The sequence below is a fragment of the Ictidomys tridecemlineatus genome, chromosome 8 (assembly GCF_052094955.1).
Source record: "Ictidomys tridecemlineatus isolate mIctTri1 chromosome 8, mIctTri1.hap1, whole genome shotgun sequence".
Taxonomy (NCBI): domain Eukaryota; kingdom Metazoa; phylum Chordata; class Mammalia; order Rodentia; family Sciuridae; genus Ictidomys; species Ictidomys tridecemlineatus.
Window position 1 is genome coordinate 21,924,078 of NC_135484.1, and position 17,992 is coordinate 21,942,069.

Genomic DNA, 17,992 nt, shown 5'->3' on the forward strand with positions numbered 1-17,992 from the left:
CCCTGCTCCCCTCCAGTTTCATTGGACATCCCAGGGAAGTTTCCAGAGAGTTCTCTCGGGTCCTCATCTTGGCTTTTGACTGACAGCAGGATGATGTCAGACTTTCAAGTCCCCACAGCTGTGGCAACTCCAGGTCACTCTGACTAATGCTGACTGTTTCTATTTGGAATCTGTTCTCACAGATTTTATGCTTAGGCCTTATCTCCCTGAGTTCTGGGGTCAGGTCTGTGTAAGGGTCACAAAAGTGTCCCCCTTCCGATTAACTTGTCCTCTTCTTATGACTTTTTACACCTGCATTTCTCCTTCAGATAATAGGCAGTTTGCTGAGGAATGTAACATATCCTATTGATGTAAGCCAGTTAGGGATAGAGGTAGAAAGGAAAGCATTTGGATGAGCACAGAGGGCCCAGTTTATAGATTTATTCCCTTAACCTCATGTTCTCACCACTCATGTCTGTCCCTTTCAGTATCAGATGGAGGGCAGAGCTCTGGTCACAGGTCCCTCATCCACACTTAACTTTTCTCTCCTCAAAGCAGATGGACTGGGAGTCTTAGCTAGGCACTCTCGGGCTGGCTGTGGGATAATAATTGGCCTTCTTAGTTTTGCAAGTGAACCAGGTAACCCTCCTGGGTTCAGTTTAAGGGCCCCAAAGCGGGCACACCCAACCCACAGGGAGAGAGGATGGTCCGTCATCTGACCGAGGCCGGTTTGGTCAGGTGACAGTAGCAGAGCATACTTGGCAGGAGACGCGGAAGTACAAAGCTCCAGCGGCCGCGGGAGCGTGCAGACGGGACCGTCGCCGCCCCGGGGACATGATGTCCTGGGAGCTGGCGCGCACGCGCCTCGCGCTCCCGCTATTGCTGCTGCTGCTTCTGCGACCCCCACCGGGCCCGGCCAGCTGCGCCGCACCCTACGACCCGACCTGGGAGTCGCTGGACGCCCGCCCACTGCCCGCCTGGTTCGACCAGGCCAAGTTCGGCATCCTCATCCACTGGGGCGTGTTTTCCGTGCCCAGCTTCGGCAGCGAATGGTTCTGGTGAGTGCGCTCCCCCCACCCCAGTCTCCTTGCACGCTGCTTTTTGTCCCTCCACCGAGGACCCCGGGCGCGCCCCAGCACGCCTGGGCCTACGGCTGCCCGCTTGTCAGTTTCGCTTGGCCGGTTCCAGAGTTCGGTTCCCGGGGTTGATGACTTCCTGACAGCGCCTGGGGCTACAAGAGCACTGGACAGTCCTTCCTCGTGACTGCAAGTTTCCAGACACCGACCCTGGATCGACCTCCTCACCTCCTGGAGCCTTGCCCTGGTCGAGCTGGAGTCATGACACTATGTATGAAGGGGAGCGACCCGAAAAACCAGTTTGTGTCGGGTAGACCAGTGCCTCCGACTCACGTCCCACTGTTGTTAGGCGGCTACCTGCCCACTTTCAGTCGTTTTGCCTTGAAGTATGGTCCAAGTGTACGTGGAACGGCTTTCATTTGTTTTTGTTTTGAAACCGGGTGTCACTGAGTTGCCCTTGCTGGCCTGGAACTCCGGGGGACTCCTGCCTTAGCTTCCAGTGTGGCTGGGATCTCAGGCGTGTGCCACCCTGCCTAGCTAGAACCTTCTTTAAAAGTTTCTGGAGTGACACATGATAGCATTTTAACATAGCACACCAATGTGTGACCGATGGTGTGTATCCACCAGAGATGCTGAGGCAGGAGGATGGGAGTTGGAGGCTAGCCTGGCAACTTAGTGAGACCCTGTCTCAAAAAACAAAAACATTTAAATCATTAATAGACTGCCATATGAAAGGTGCTGCACAAAAACGTTTGTTAGATTTTATCTTGAGATTTATATGAAATGTGCATGTGATTTTATAAATGGTTACACACACCTTTTTTGATTAAGTGCTTATAATATTCAGCTCTTCAAATGAGTGTGTACATGTTTATATTTGTGTTCAGCTTTCTGATTGTCACAATTTCTTTTGTAGTTCACTTTTTTTTTTTCCTATTGATACTCTTACCTCCCAGCTACATCCACGGCCCTTTTTATTTTTAAATTTGAGACAGGGTCTCCTTTTGCTTAGACTGGTCTTGAACTTTTGATCCTCCTGTTGAGTTAGGAGGATCCCCAGTTGCTGTTATTATAGGTTTACACTACTGTGCCAAACTTGTAGTTCAATTTAAAAGATAAGAATGTTGGCTGAGGGGATAGCTCAGAGACAGAGCATTAGCAGCATGTTGGAGACCCTGAGCTCAATCCCCAGCAGCATAAGTAAATAAATAAATAGTAAAAATGCACCATAGATCACTTGTGGTATTTTCATTTCAAGGCATCAAAAACCCAGGTTAAAGTTGTAATAATAGGACTTTATTGTCTCACAGAACAAGAAGTTTAGAAGTAGTTGGCTCACAGATGAATCAAAGATGCAGCCTCTGTTTGAGGGCTTGGTCCTTCATAGTCTTATGATAGTGTCCAGGCATCCCAGACCTCACATAGCCTGCAGTCTTGCCCAAAGGCAGGAAGGAAGGCCTTGTTTGTCTTTTTTGCTTGGAAAGAAACCATTCCCAGAAACCCCCAAGCCACCTTTCCCACAAGGTTCACTGGCCAGCATAGTTCTCACTTCTGTGTCCTAGCTACCATGGAAGCTGGGAAAATATGTATGTGACTTTGGACCAGGCACAGGGCAGTACTCAGTATGTATTATGTTCACCAGCGAAGTCTTCACAGCCAGAAGAGCCTCCTAGTCATCTTTGGGGATGCAGTGCTGACTGTGGATTTGTTTATCCAGTGGAAGTATTCTTATAAAAAGAGAGGTGACAGACAGGCAGAAGATGGGTCTGAGATATAGCTTGCATCTGTTTTGTAAGGAAAGTTACTGTTGGGTTGATTTCTTGTGTTTTAGATGTACATTTCCTTGTGCAGCCTTGTGGAAGCAGTTTAGGCTCAGTTCACTCTTGGTCAGAATGAATACACGTGACAAGTCATTCTTGAAGGCTGAGTTAACTTGTTAAAAACAGCATCTTCTTATTTACTGTTGCTTCTTTTTCATCTTACACCCAAAACGTGTTTTCTGCTATTGAATATAGTAGGGTTTGTCTCTTTTGAAGCCCTAGTTTCTTGTGTTACAAAGCATTTAAAGGTCATTCTAGGTATTGTGATTTAAAAGTGAAGAACTAAGAAAATATCTAGCTAGGATGTCCAGAATGCTTTAATTTCAGAGCTGAGAGGATTTCACAGTGGAAATAGAGGGAAAATGAGAGGGGAGTTTGGTTTACATCAGCTTTTCTTAATACAAAGTCAATGGGGAAATTGATGGGGAAGCCAAGAGGATCTGGATAATTTTTGAGGATCTGGGAGATACTAGAGGGAGCCAGGGCAATTATTTCAAATGGTTATGTTTGTGTTGTTTATGTGCTACTGCTCTTCTTCCCATAGGTGGTATTGGCAAAAGGAAAAGAGACCAAAGTTTGTGAAATTTATGAAAGATAATTACCCTCCTGATTTTAAATATGAAGATTTTGCACCACTATTTACAGCAAAATTCTTTAATGCAAATCAGTGGGCAGATATTCTTCAGGCCTCTGGTGCCAAATACGTTGTCTTGACTTCCAAACATCATGAAGGTAATGTGCACATAGATGCTGACAATGCTCAGAAATTGACAAGTTATTCCTTTGCTAAAGCAAGGTCGTCCCTATGAGATCAGTTCTCCAGATTGACATTTAAGACCATGTTTTACCTAAATTGAGAGACAGTAGGGATACAGACAGATCATATATTTCACAGAACAAGATGGCCACAATTTATTCTATGCACAGTTGTTTCCAAGCATTACTTAAAGCCAATTGAAGTGGGATGAGAGAGTTTCCCAGAGGAATTGCATACTTACCTTTCTTCCCTCTGAATACTTTCTGTGAAGACACCATGAAGTCTATGCTGCAGTCTTGCAACATTACTGATAAACTTGACTGCAGTTTTGACTAACTCTTAGGTGGCCACATGGTACAAATGGTGGATGAGCTACTAGTGATCAACATAGATTACCTGGAGGGAAAAGGATTATGGAACTGCTATGGTGCCTAGAAATATCATAGTTGGTCGAAGAATATCTAAAAGAGAACACAGTGGTCCTACACTAAGACTGTGCTCCACCCATTACCACTTAGTATCATAAGACCAAGGACACATCAATAAGTTTATTGTCCCAACCTCATAATTCATTAGGTAGTTTCATTTCTATGACCATCTTTGCCTTGATATAAGAAATTGGTTTTTTTTGGAGTACAAAGGAAATAGGAAGGGAGGAACAAAAATTTGGAATTATCTTAGAGTATTTTCCCCTTTGGCCACAGTCTGAAGCTTCATGATTCTTCCTTATAGATATTTCTGCTGAGATGGATTTTTATTAAGTGTGTTTTCTTGAGATCATGTTGATTTCCTGATATCCAGGAACTTCCCCAACCTATATGGCACAAAGTATTACTTAGTGAGTGTATTAAAACACCACCACCAACAACAACACAATGATCTTAATCAAGCTGTGAGGAGAGATGACACAGCCCAAATTTATACATTCTCAATTTTTATTGCTCATGGACAATGTGCTACTGGTTCCCGTTAGGAGGAACCAACACTGTGTGAGCATATGGTGGAGATACTGACTCAAAGATCCAAGTGGTCACTGCACTGCCTGACGTTAGGATATGTCAAGTTGAAAATATTTGAGTTAAGACCTCAAATGTTAACACTCCTTTGAAGCTTACCTCAAATGTCTTTGGAATAAGTGCAAACTATTTTAAAAACTTCTTGAAATAAATCTGAAGAGAGACTCAATCTTAGACTTGACTAGAACAATAACATGATACCTATGATTCTAAGAGTCTTTCATGTTGTTTCTTAAGCATTTCAGTTTATATCTCTCTTTGAACATGTTTATATAGAACAACTAGCAATCAAAATGCACATTCCCATTAAAATATTTATTATTTCAAAATACTTGGGTAATGGTATACTACTATTTTCTCAACTATTTAATTGGTAAATTATTCACTTTTGGGGCTGGGGTTGTGGTCAGCGGTATTCTGCTTGCCTACCATGTGCGAGGTGCTGAGTTTGATCCTCAGCACCACATAAAAATAAATAAATAAACATATTGTGTCCAACTTACAACTAAAAACATTATTTACTTCTGTGTTTAGAGTAGGGTGAGGTTCCAAATGGTGGGTAGCATGAAACTACTGGGAAGTGGTGTCTTTTCTGCTTCTTGGTTAAATGAATTGTCAAGATCAAGGAGATTGTTTACATATGGATCCCTAGTGTTCTAGAATCACACTATGCTAAAACAGACAATCCTACAACCAAGCATTATACCTCCACGTTTGGATAAGAAGTCACATAAGAAAATTGTAGGAATGCATCATCTCAGAAACTCCATTGAAAACAGTGGTGGTCATTGTTGTAGCTCGTGGGTGTGGAAGATGTCCCCATCTTAGAAGTGACCTGCTGTTGTTGGTTTATTTTGCTTTGATCTTGAGCTGACAGTTGGCTGAGTATAGAGGGGAGCACTGCAGACATGATGCTGCCCCTCAAGGATCTCAAAATCCTAAGGAGAAAAAAAGAGATCACACTATACAGACCTTACAGTATACCCTGAGTGATGTTTTAAAAGATTGAGGTTCCATTTTGTTTAAATTCTCATTTGTTTCTCTTATAAGAACAAAATATGAAAAAGAAATGCTAAACTATGAAAAAATGCTAAACAATTGTCACTTGTTTAAGTAGTTATTTATATATTGCATCTGAGTTGTTTTGGCATTTTTATGAGTGGAAATTTACTGAAGTGAAATTGACAATGCTTACAAAGGGTTTTAATGTCACCTTTCAGGCTTTACTTTGTGGGGTTCAGAGTATTCCTGGAACTGGAATGCCATGGATGAGGGACCAAAGAGAGACATTGTCAAGGAACTGGAAGTGGCCATCAGGAACAAAACTGACTTGCATTTTGGACTGTACTATTCCCTTTTTGAATGGTTTCATCCACTCTTCCTTGAAGATGAATCCAGTTCCTTCCGTAAGCAAAAATTTCCAATTTCTAAGATGTTGCCTGAGCTCTATGAGTTGGTGAAAAAGTACCAGCCTGAGGTTCTGTGGTCAGATGGAGATGGAGGGGCACCAGATAACTACTGGAACAGCACAAACTTCTTAGCCTGGCTGTACAATGAAAGGTATGTGTGCTACTAGGTGCCTGTAATTTCCCAAGAGCTCCTAATTTGTATATAGCATTTAAATTTACATACTTCTTGAAATATTTCCTTTTAGGCTCACTTGTGGTATGGAAAGTGTTACAGGGTTGGGGTCTGCCAAGAAACTGAGGCCGCACAGAGACCGCTCCTCCAAATCCCCTATTCTTGTGATCAAGTCAGAAAGAAAGATTTCAGACATGTCACTCAGAGTTACAGGCACAAGTTTTTTTTTAGGAAGAATAGGAAAGGGGAACACTCTTAAGGGAGAAAAATGGGTCCTTTCAGAGAATAGAGCGACAGTGTGCCTCTCCTGCTGTCTAGTTCTATTGGGGGTTCCAAGGGAAGTTTCCAGAGTGCCCCCCAGATCCACCTTCTTGACTTTTGACTGATAGCAGGATGATATTAGACTTTCAAGTCCCCACTGTCATGACAACTCTAGGTCACTTTGGACAATGCTGACTAATTTTATTTGGAACCTGTTCTTGAAGATTTTATGCTTAGAAGGAATGATCCTTACCTCCTTGAGTTCTGGGGTTAAGACTGTGTTAGGGTCACAAAAGTGCCTCCACTTCACAGGGACTTGTATTCTTCTTATGACATTTTGTGCCTGCATTTCTCCTTCAGATAATAGGTAATTTGCTGAGACATCCTGTCTAAGCCAGACAGGGCTGCAGGTAAATTGGTTTTTTTTTTTTTTTTTTTTTTTTTTTTTTTTGTTGTTGTTGTTTTTTAAAGGGAAAGCATTTGGGGGTTGGCAAGAAGGACCCATTTACAGAATTATTCCCTTAACCTCATGTTTTCACTGCTCAAGTCTGTCTGTCCCTTATCAGGGAAGGAAATCATTATAAATAACACTTATTAGCTGTATCCATATTCACTTGAAATTATCAGAAGTAAACAAATCAGGAATTAAATACAACTTTGTTTTCTGATTTTGAAGTCAGACTAAAAATCAAAGAATCAAAAACTTTAGAAGTATTATTTTTGTGGGTCCCTCTTTTAATCAATTCTTTTGATCTGTTAAGGACCTTGTACTACATTTTGATTACATTTTCACTTCCTCTAATTGCTTCTTTTTATCATCCTACCTTCTGATAATCTTTGCCGGTCTGTCAGAATCAACCTTGTCTGTCTTCTCTTTCCACTCATCCTCAGTATTCTCACCTCTTCCCCTTCTTTCCTGTTACTTTCTTGAGCATTCAAGACTGTCCTGTGTGAATTGGGAGCTCTTACTGAATTCCTCCATTAGAACCATGGGAACCACATTTACATTTGTAAGCACTTGATACTGTGCAGTAAAGTCAGGAAGCCTTCTGCTTTTGCTTCCTGGGTCTACAAAGCACATAAGTACATGTTCTGGAAAACTCTTGATACCAAAAGTGAAAGTGCTTCCAGGTGCTCCTTCCAAGGAAAAGGACTGGAAGCCATCTCCTTTGGTTTGTGAATCAAAACTGCCTCTTTAGAGGTGCTAAATATCTTGTAGAGGAGGAAGATTTTCATCTTTAGCAAAGGAATTTCTGTCATTTACAACAAATATTTTGAAAACAATGGAAAAACATTTTTCTGAATAAATTCATGTCTCAGTTACATTCACATCAGGATTATGTTCTCAGAGCAAAATGGATCAACTCCTAAGACACACCCAACTTGTCATGTCTGCGATGTTGAAGATTGGGACATTTGTTTTTGATACAGCACAAGCTTTAGGGGGCAATGACCTTTAATTTATCCTCAAGAAGTTGTATCTGACTTGATCTGAAAAGAATTGACACAAAGCCCTGTTATGAGCTGTATTAAAATGCATTTAAATTAAACAGTAGAAAGTAAAGAGGTTGTTAATGGTTAAATGTATTCCTTGTGGCAAAAGGAAAAAAATTTGCCTCCTTTAAGTGCAGTGAGTTCCTTCTGTGTGAACTACCAATCATGATAAGAAATGTTGTGAAGTTATTTCACATGATTTAAACAGTTTATTTTTCTGAGATTCTAAAATACTAAGCACAATTAGAGGAGAAAGGTTAGAATATACATTTGAGATTATTGGAGAAAAATATCTTGAGTATAAATCTAGTTTGGGGTGCCATTCACAGTATGGGAGGCAGAGCTTCAAATAATAGTACAATGCTCTTGTAAGTGCTGTGTGTGCTGGGCACTGGGCTATTTACATCAATTATTTTTGTTCTAATGATAATGAGGCAATTGGTTATTCAGAGGAGTTAGAAAACCTGCTCTAGGTCTTGGAGCTAGAAGGTTGACAGAGCCAGAATTCCAATCAACCTGGGTCTATTTGACTTCAGCACTTTGGGGTCCCACTCTGTCATTCTGTGTTCATTTTTCAGGAATGGATTTTGGCTAGACCTCTTTTCAGTGACATTTCCTTTTGCATATAAGACTCATTGTCTTTGAAAAAAATTATACTTCTCATTTCAGCCCAGTTCGGGACACAGTAGTCACCAATGATCGCTGGGGAGCTGGTTGCATCTGTAAGCACGGTGGCTACTATACCTGCAGTGATCGATATAACCCAGGACACCTTTTGCCACATAAGTGGGAAAACTGTATGACAATAGACAAGTTTTCCTGGGGCTATAGGAGGAATGCTGACATTGGCGACTATTTTACAATTGAAGAGTTGGTAAAGGTACGGTAAAATGTATGATGGCCATTATTGTCATGTTCTTTTTTTTTTTTTTTTGAATTTTTTTTTAGTTTTAGACAGACACAATATCTTTATTTTATATTTATGTGGTGCTGAGGATCAAACCCAGTGCCTCAAGTATGCTAGGCAAGCACTCCACCATTGAGCTACAGCATTAGCCCATGTTCTTAATAGTGAGGTTGTATGGGAACAATTTCTTACAAGTGGGGTAGCTTGATGACCTGCAAACACAGGACATTACTCTATGTCTAGGTTTGTTCTTCTGGATAGTGACTGTATGTACACAGAAAATTATGATGTATTAACACATGAAAGATGAATTTTTGTAAACCTAAGAACTGTATTTATTCTTAATTCTCTAGCAACTTGTGCAAACAGTTGCATGTGGAGGAAATCTTTTGATGAATATTGGACCCACACTAGATGGCACCATTTCTGCAATTTTTGAGGAGCGATTAAGGCAAATGGGGACCTGGCTAAAAGTCAATGGGGAAGCCATTTATGAAACCCACCCGTGGCGATCCCAGAATGACAGTGTCACCCCAGATGTGTGGTAAGTTTTTCTGGGTACCAAGTTCCATTTGATAGAGGAAGGCATTTAAATTTCTCAAAGATAAAAATAAGAGCAGAATAATAAGGGAAATCGGATGATATTACCCATCCAAAGCACTTTCCAACTTTACTCAAATACAAAGAGAAGAAGAATTATTAGCATATTTTTGAATACTTAATGTTTCTCAAATTCTAGATATATCCTAGGGATGGACAAATTTTAGCCCAAAGTTGTCAGCTCTTATAAGAGCCATTTAAATAAGTTGAAAATGCTGAGTGGTTAATCTAAAGCAGACTACTGTTGAAGCATCAGTAAATTCTAATTTTTGCAGATGTTATATCCTATCATATTAGCAAGCAAGAGATATCCAAGGGAGGAGAAAAAAATCCAAATTACAGAGGTTTTGGGGAAGATGTCCAATACAAGTAGGAAGCACCAGGTATCTTGTCTCCCTACTGAGATAACAGTTGTAATGGTGTAATTTGTCTCATGGCCAACAAGCACAAAATGAGATACTTAATATCATAATAATTAGGGAAATGCAAGTAAAATCCATAATGAGGTACTACCTCACGTCCACTAAGATGGCTACTATCAAAAAAGGGAAAGCAAGTAAGTGTTGATGAGGATGTGGAGAGACTAGAACCCCTGAGTACTGTTAGAGGGAATGTAAAATGTTACAGATACTGTAGAAAACAGTATGGCAATTCCTCAAAAAATAAATCATAGAATTAACCTATGACCCTTGAGTTTTACTTCTGGGACTCATATGTGCCAGGCAAGTGCTTTACCACTCACTAACTTATTGCACATCCATGTTTATAGCAGAATTATATTCACAATAGCTATCCAAGAGTCTATTGACTGATGAATGGATAGGCAAAAGGTGTCATGTACATATACTGTGGTATGCACATATTATTGAGCCTTGAAAAGGGGAAATTCCAACATATGTTACATATAGATGAACATTCATGTTGTTATGTAAAGTGAAATAAGCCAAAAGACAAATACTAAATGATTCCATTTTGCGAGATATCTGCAGTAGTTAAACTCAGAGACCGAAATTAGAATGGTAGTTGGTGGGAGGTGGGGCAGAGGAGGTGGGAAGTGATTAATGGGTACAGAGCTGAGTTCTATAAGATGAAGAGAGTTTTAGAGATGAATGGTGGTGTTAGTTGCATAACATTATGGATGTATCTAATAACACTGAGCTGTACACTTAAACAAATTTAAGATGATAAATTTTGTTATATCTTACCACAATTAAAAAATTGGAAAAAATCAGTCTCAAACAACAGCATTATTCTTATTGATTAAAAAATGTGTTACTTGTTTATACTATGCTAATAAATCTAAACCTGATGTTTCTTTGAAATTAACTTGCTTAATTTTCTTTAACTAATATCTTCCATAAAAGTTTTTCCTCAAGTTTCTACCTGATCTTGGGAAGTTTCTATGTGCCAATGAGTACCCAAATTACACTGCAAACCTAATGGTGTTTGATGTGGGGCCTTCATATGCATACATAAGTGCAGTCAGTGAAGTTCTAAAATTGCACCCCAATGCCACCTAATGAGTGCTTCCTGATCAAATATGAATCAGAAGGTTAAACTAAATGTTCTTGCTCAATCGTACTTAACTTATAACTTAAAACCTATAGTCAACTCTCTGAAGAAAATAAAGAAAGGCAATCTATTCAGAGACAAATAATTGAAAAAAAGGTGTTTTTTTATCATGTTGGATCTTGGAGAAACCCTAATGAGAACTCAGTGCCAATTCTTCATATTACAGATAGTTTAAATCTAATTTTGGAATTTGCTTCTATGTTTTTAATTTCACAATCATTAGTATTATCTATCGAGTGGTGTTGCAATAACTAAAAAAGTAAAATACAAAATATTTGATGTGACCTCTGAAGCTGAGTTGTCTCCCTCCTTCTTCCTCATTCTTGGGAGCTCTTCTTATTCTCAGAAGAGCTCCCAAGAGCCCTGCCTCTCCTTCTGCTATGGTCATCTACATATTCCCAGGTCAAACCTTGAAATCCTTTGAGAGTTTAGCCTTAGCTCACTATCCCTGTTCCCAGAACAATTTTTAAAATACTTCTTAATGGTTTTACTTTATCTATTCACAGTTCTAACTTGCTGTGTGACCTCTCTCCTAGGGATTTTGTCTATTCTACCTTTGCTACCCTTTCCTTTGGTTACAACTTAGATTTTGCTGCACATTTTCCATGGTTTTAATTTGAAACATTCTTATATCTCAGCTCACTCCACAAAGCCTGTCAGACTCCAAAGGGATTTATAATCCAATGATCAAATGTCTTTAATCCTATCACATTTTCCCCGTCCCTCAGCCCTCTCAAGTTTTCTTTTCTTCCTTATCCGGGTCAGATCTCTGGTCCATCACTGCAATAAATCCACTGCACATGCCCTCAGCTCCTTTGCCCTCTCTGTTGTATTCACTTAATGTAAAATCAGCTTTGGTTAAGTTAAGCTCTAAGTTTAGCTCTCATCTTGGCTGCCCCTAGAAAGATAATTGTCACTAGAAACACGTGTACACATGTACAGTGTCAATTTATATCACTTTTGATTTAAGGTCATTTCTTGGGGGCTTTTTTTTTTTTTGTGGTGCTAGAGATCTAACTCAGGACCTTGCACATGCTAAGCCAGGACTATATCACTGAGCTACACTCCCACTCTTAATCCTTGTTTTAAGGATCCCATCCTAAATCCTATACTCAAGGATATTGTAGCAATTCTCCATTTTTACTGTGTGCCAATACCATGCCCTTTTTGTTATATAAGTCTGTAGTATAATTTAAGGTCTGCTATTGTGATGCCTCCTGCATCACTTTTCTTTCTAAGGATTCTTTGGCTATTCTGGGCCTCATTTTTTTGGGGGGGGGTACTGGTCATTGAACTCAGGGGCATTTGGCCACTGAGCCACATCCCCAGCCCTATTTTTGTATTTAGAGAAAGGGTCTCACTGAGTTGCTTAGTGCCTCATTTTTGCTGAGGCTGGCTTTGAACTCAAGATCCTCCTGCCTCAGCCTCTGGAACTGTTGGGATTACAGGCATGCACCACTGCACCTGGCAAGGGCCTCTAATTTTTCCAAATGAATTTCATGAATGCTTTTTATATTTCTATGAAGAATGACATTGGAATTGCATTAAATCTGTATAGCATTTTTGGCAGTATGGCCATTTTGACAATATTAATCTGCTATACTACCTGTGGAAGAACATGGGATAATCACATGATTATCTCAACAGATGCAGAAAAAGCATTTGATAAAATTCAGCATCCATTTATGTTCAAAACACTAGAAAAACTAGGGATAGTATGAACATACTCAACATTGTAAAAGCTATATGTACTAAAACTAAGGCCAACACCATTCTAAATGGAGAAAAATTTTCTTCTTCTAAGGTCTTCTTCAATTACTTTCTTTAGTGTTCTATAGTTTTTGTTGTAGAGGTCTTTCACCTCTACAAATTAATTTTTGTTAAATTAATTCACTTTGTTGTTGTTGTTGTTGTTTGTTTTTGAGGCTATTGTGAATGGGATAGTTTTCCTGATTTCTCTTTCAGCTGATTCGTCATTGGTGTGTAGGAATGCAACTTATTTGGATGTTAGTTTTATAACCTCCTACTTTGCTGAATTCATTTATGACTTCTAGCTTTTTTGGGTCTTCTAAATATAGACTATATATTTATTCTAAATATATATATATATATTTATTTATAAATAAATAAATATTATTTATTCTAAATATAAATATAGAAATGGGGATAGTTGAGCTCTTCTTTTCATATTCATATCTCTTTAATTTCCTTCTTTTGTCTAATTGCTCTGGTTAGAGTTTCAAGGAAGATGTTGAATAGGAGGGGTGAAAGAGGGCATCCTGTCTTGTTCAGTTTTTAGAGGGAATACTTTCAATTTTTCTCCATTTAGAATGATGTTGGCCTTAGGTTTAGCATATTTAGCTTTTACAATGTTGAGGTGTGTTCATATTATCCCTAGTTTTTTACTGTTTTGGACATGAATGGATGCTGAATGTGATCAAATACTTTTTCTGCATCTATTGAATAGTCATGATTTTTGTCCTCAAGTCTATTCATATAATAAATTACATTTATTAATTTTTGTATGTTGAACCAGCCTTTCATCCCTGGAATGAAACCCACTTGATCATGGTGCACTATCATTTTAATATGTTTTTGTATGTGATTTGCCAGGATTTTATTAAGAATTTTTGTATCTATGTTCATCAGGGATATTGATCTGAAGCTTTCTTTACTTGATGTGACTTTGTCTAGTTTTGGCCTTATACAACTTAGCTAAGAATCCATCTGATCTTGGGCTTTTCTTTGTTGGTAGGCTTTTGATAGTGTCTTCAATTTCATTGTCTGAAATTGATCTGTTTAAAATTTCTGTGTCCTCTTGATTCCATTTGTGTAGGCCATATGTCTCTAGAAATTTGTCAATGTCTTCACAATTTTCTATTTTACTGGAGTAGATTTTAAAACTAGTTTCTGATTGCAACTTCAGTTTACTCCTTTTTTCTAAATCTGCTCTCATCAGCATATGAACATGTTATTTCTTTCATTTTAATAAAGTGCTTTTGACTCTGCTTATGTTTCCAGCTACCTGCCCATTCTTTCCTTTCTAGTAAAATATCTTGAAAGAATCTCCAACCTTTTGCTCCAATTTTTCTCTTGAACTCTCTCTGGTCAGACTTCCACTCCCAACATTCCTCACAGTTGCTGTTGCCAAGTCCCATTGTAACCTCTGGTGGTTAATGCCCAGTTTCTCATTTTCTGAACATATTGGTAGTATTTGCCTCAGCTGACTGCCATTTCTCTTGGTTTTCATTGCACCTCTTGGCTGTTCCTCTTTGTTGATCCCACCTGATTTTCTCAACCTCTGAATCTTGAAGGTCCTGTGACTTACTCTTTGGGCTTTTATTTTCTCTCTAGTTCTTAATTCCAAAGTTGATCTCATCCATTTTCTTGGCTTTAATGCCATATGGATGACCTTTCCATGTCTGTTTCCATTTGGATGTAGAGCATAGTAAAGCTGTATGTCTAAAACGGAAGTCTTAATTTAAAAATTTTACTGTAAACTAGCTGAGTGCTGTTCTTGTTGGATCCCTAACTGAGCACAATACACAGATGACACATGCATACCTGGGACGATTTGAATTAACAGGTGGAAAGCTATCTAGTTCTTGTGTCCTACACTTAGTTCATTCTTACCCCTTTTCCAGTTCCATGAGAGCAGTCTGAAAAGAATACTAGCCAAAGAAAATTATTTTCTTCCAAGCACTTCCTTTTAGTACTAGAGGAGTGGAGAGAGTGCTTTTTATACAACCAGGGGGCTATTTTCATTCCTTCTTTTTTAGCAGAGACCTTGGTAAATGCATATAGAATTATTTCTAAGATAATTCTAGACCTGACCTATAAAGAAGGAATAACATAGGATGTAACTTGTTACTATGCTTTCTATTTTTTCTTTTAACCAGGTATACATCTAAACCTAAGGAAAAATTAGTCTATGCCATCTTCCTTAAGTGGCCCGCCTCAGGACACCTGTTTCTTGGCCAACCCAGAGGTATTCTGGGGGAAACAGAGGTAAGAGGAAGTGTTCCTTTAAGTTGCTGACTAAAATATCCTGATGAGAACATAACTTGTTTTAATTTGAAGGGGAGCCTTATATATGTTCCTCTTATATCTAATAAGAATAATTTTTAAATGAGCTTCATCAATTGCAAATGTTTGGCCAAAATTTTTTCAAATTCTTCCTAAGAAAATTAAACTTACAACAGATATATCATCTCCATGCATATCAATATAAAATAGATATTGTTCTTCAGTCATTTTACATTGTTCAAGTTTACTGATTTTTTTTCCATAAAATTGATATTCAAGTGCTTCCTCTGACATCCCAGCCCAGAACGCATCTGATTTATGATTTAAGATGTCATGGCCCTACTTTTTTCTTTTTGATATCCAGGATTGAATCCATGGGCAATTAACCACTAAGCCCCATCCACAGCTTACACCCCTTTGGGTTTTTTTTAAAGATGTTGATGAACCTTTATTTATTCATTTATTTATTTATATGTGGTGCTGAGACTCAAACTCAGTGCCTCATGCATGCTAGGCAAGCGCTATACGACTGAGTCATAACCGCAGCCCCAGCCCTTTTTGAAAAATATTTTTTATTTAGAGGCAAGGTCTTGCTAAGTTGCTTAGGGTATTGCTAAGTTATTGAGGCTGGCTTTGAACTCTTAACCCTTCTGCCTCAGCCTCCCAAGCCTCTGGAATGACAAGCATGCACCGTGGCCTGGTTATTACCCTACTATTTTAAACTAACTGTTGTAACCACCAGGTCTGGTAGTCAGTCCATTTTGACATATTTTATGGCTTGTTCTTTAAGATGTTGATTCCTTTGGAGCTGAGTTGCCCAAATAAGCCTTTCTGTGTCACTTTCCACATTTGTGACACTTATGGTTATCAGGCAGAAATGAGTTCAAATCTAAAATTTAAGGACACCTTTAAAGTCTGGATATGACATTATTTAAGTTTATCTACGTTTTCTTTGGCATCAGTTAGTATTATTATTTAAAAGTACATGGGATGCTGGGTGTGGTGGTGCATGCCTGTAATCTCAGCTATTTGGGAGGCTAAAGTAAGAGGATCACAAATTCAATGCCAGTCTGGCCATCTTAATGAGATCCTGATTCAAAATAAAACTAAAAAGGGTTGTGGCCTATGAGTCAATTAATATGAAGTTATTGATGAATATTTTCTTGTAGACTGTTTATCTAGCATGTGGAAGACTTTTTGACAGCAAAAAATAAAAGTAGAAGGATTTTGTTCTTATGTTGATCCATCTGAGAAAGTTATGGTTCAAAATACTCTTAGCATATGTAGGGAATAACTTCTTTTAATCCACTTAGCATAACGAAAATTAAGGCTGTGAAACAATTACAGCAGTAACTGATTAAATTTATATATTATTGATTAGTGGAGGCTATTAGAAAACCTGGGAAGAAACAGTGGCTAAAGAAGAGAGTTGTTTCTCCAAACATTCAGTGTAAGCACTGGGCAGGCCTTGGTTGGGCAAAATGGTTCCAGTCTTTTTCTATCTGATTCTCTCTTTGGCATTTCCCCTCCTTGGACACTTCATTCAAGCTTCACAATTTTGATTCCCCCAATCTTTGTACAATTTTATTTTCTTCTTGAGAGTAATAAAGGAAAAAGATGTATTCACTGAATTGACTTAAAACTTGTAACTCTCGAAAGGTAAAAATGTATCTTCTGCTGAGCCTGGTGGCACATGCCTGTAATTCCAGTGGCTCAAGAGGCTGAGGCAGGAAGATCAAGAGTTCAAAGCCAGCCTCAAAAGCAAAAGCGAGGTGCTAAGCAACTCAGTGAGACCCTGTCTCTAAATAAAATACAAAATAGGGCTGGGGATGTGGCTTAGTGATCATGTGCCCCTGGAGTTCAATCCCTGGGACAAAAACAAACAAACAAACAAACAAAAAACCAAAACAAAAGAATCTTCTGTTAGTGGTGCTTTTTTAGAAATATCAATCACTTCTTCTCCCCAAAAAGTGGGTGGATCTGAGAGATGCATCTGGAGACATTGTATGTCTAATGTTTCTAATTTCAGGTAAAACTACTGGGACACGGAAAGCAGCTTAACTGGATTTCTTCAAAGCCAGATGGCATTATGGTAGAACTGCCACAGCTAAGCTTTCCTCAGATGCCCTGCAATTGGGGCTGGGCTCTTGCTCTAACTAACGTGACCTAACATGCAGCAGAGAGACCCATGCTGCAGTTAGCTCTAACACTAGGAAATGATAGGTGTCTGTGATTATACTATGTGGAGAAAGCAAATATAAAATTTTATCCCATCTGACTCAAATGTATGATATGTCAACGTCATTGTACTGTCATGTGTAACTAATTAAAACAAATAAAAAAAATCAAGTAATTAGAAAACACAGCTCTCTGTTCCCTTTTCTCCCTGTTGCCTAAATTACTCATGGTATCATTTTAACTTTCACTGCACTTTACCATTTAAGTTTTTCCTCTTCACATTGAATTCATTTCCATGTGTGTCAGAGGTAGAATTATTTTTTGTTTTTAGTTTTGCTTGGGAATTAGTGGTGCTATGGATTAAATTGTGTGTGTCCCCCCACCCCACCATTCTTATGTTGAAGGTTCTAACCCCCGACGTGACTATATTTGGAAATAGAGATTTATAAAGAGATAATTAAGATTAAATGAGGTCATAAGGGCAGGGCCCTAATTCAATAGGACTGGTGTCCTTATAAGGGAAAGAGGTACCAGAGATGCAAGAGCACAGAGGAAAGCTATGTAAAAACATAGCAAGAAGGTCACCATCTGCAAGCCCAGACAGAAGCATCAAACCAACCAAATCTGCCAATATCTTGATGTTGGACTTCCAGCTACCAGAACTGAGAAAATAAATTTCTGTTGTTTGAGCCATCTAGGCAATTGTGTGTGTGTGTGTGTGTATG

General features: G+C 38.9%; 1 protein-coding gene across 1 annotated transcript; it reads left to right on the forward strand.

The window, feature by feature from the left end:
- The first annotated feature begins 732 nt into the window (after nucleotides 1–732).
- On the forward strand, nucleotides 733–17,450 carry Fuca2 (alpha-L-fucosidase 2). The gene is made up of 7 exons (XM_005334850.5): nucleotides 733–1,037; nucleotides 3,420–3,607; nucleotides 5,869–6,208; nucleotides 8,654–8,864; nucleotides 9,245–9,435; nucleotides 14,963–15,071; nucleotides 17,119–17,450. The coding sequence occupies exons 1-7, from the start codon at nucleotides 814–816 to the stop codon at nucleotides 17,257–17,259; spliced, it is 1,404 nt and encodes a 467-aa protein (XP_005334907.2). The 5' UTR covers nucleotides 733–813; the 3' UTR covers nucleotides 17,260–17,450.
- The last annotated feature ends 542 nt before the right edge of the window (nucleotides 17,451–17,992 follow it).

Excerpts from the sequence above, each read along its gene's own strand:
- Fuca2 (XM_005334850.5), top strand. The coding sequence starts at position 814 with ATGATGTCCTGGGAGCTGGCGCGCACGCGCCTCGCGCTCCCGCTATTG. Across the intron at positions 3,608-5,868 it reads GACTTCCAAACATCATGAAG|GCTTTACTTTGTGGGGTTCA; the intron begins GTAATGTGCACA and ends GTCACCTTTCAG. Across the intron at positions 6,209-8,653 it reads GCCTGGCTGTACAATGAAAG|CCCAGTTCGGGACACAGTAG; the intron begins GTATGTGTGCTA and ends TTCTCATTTCAG.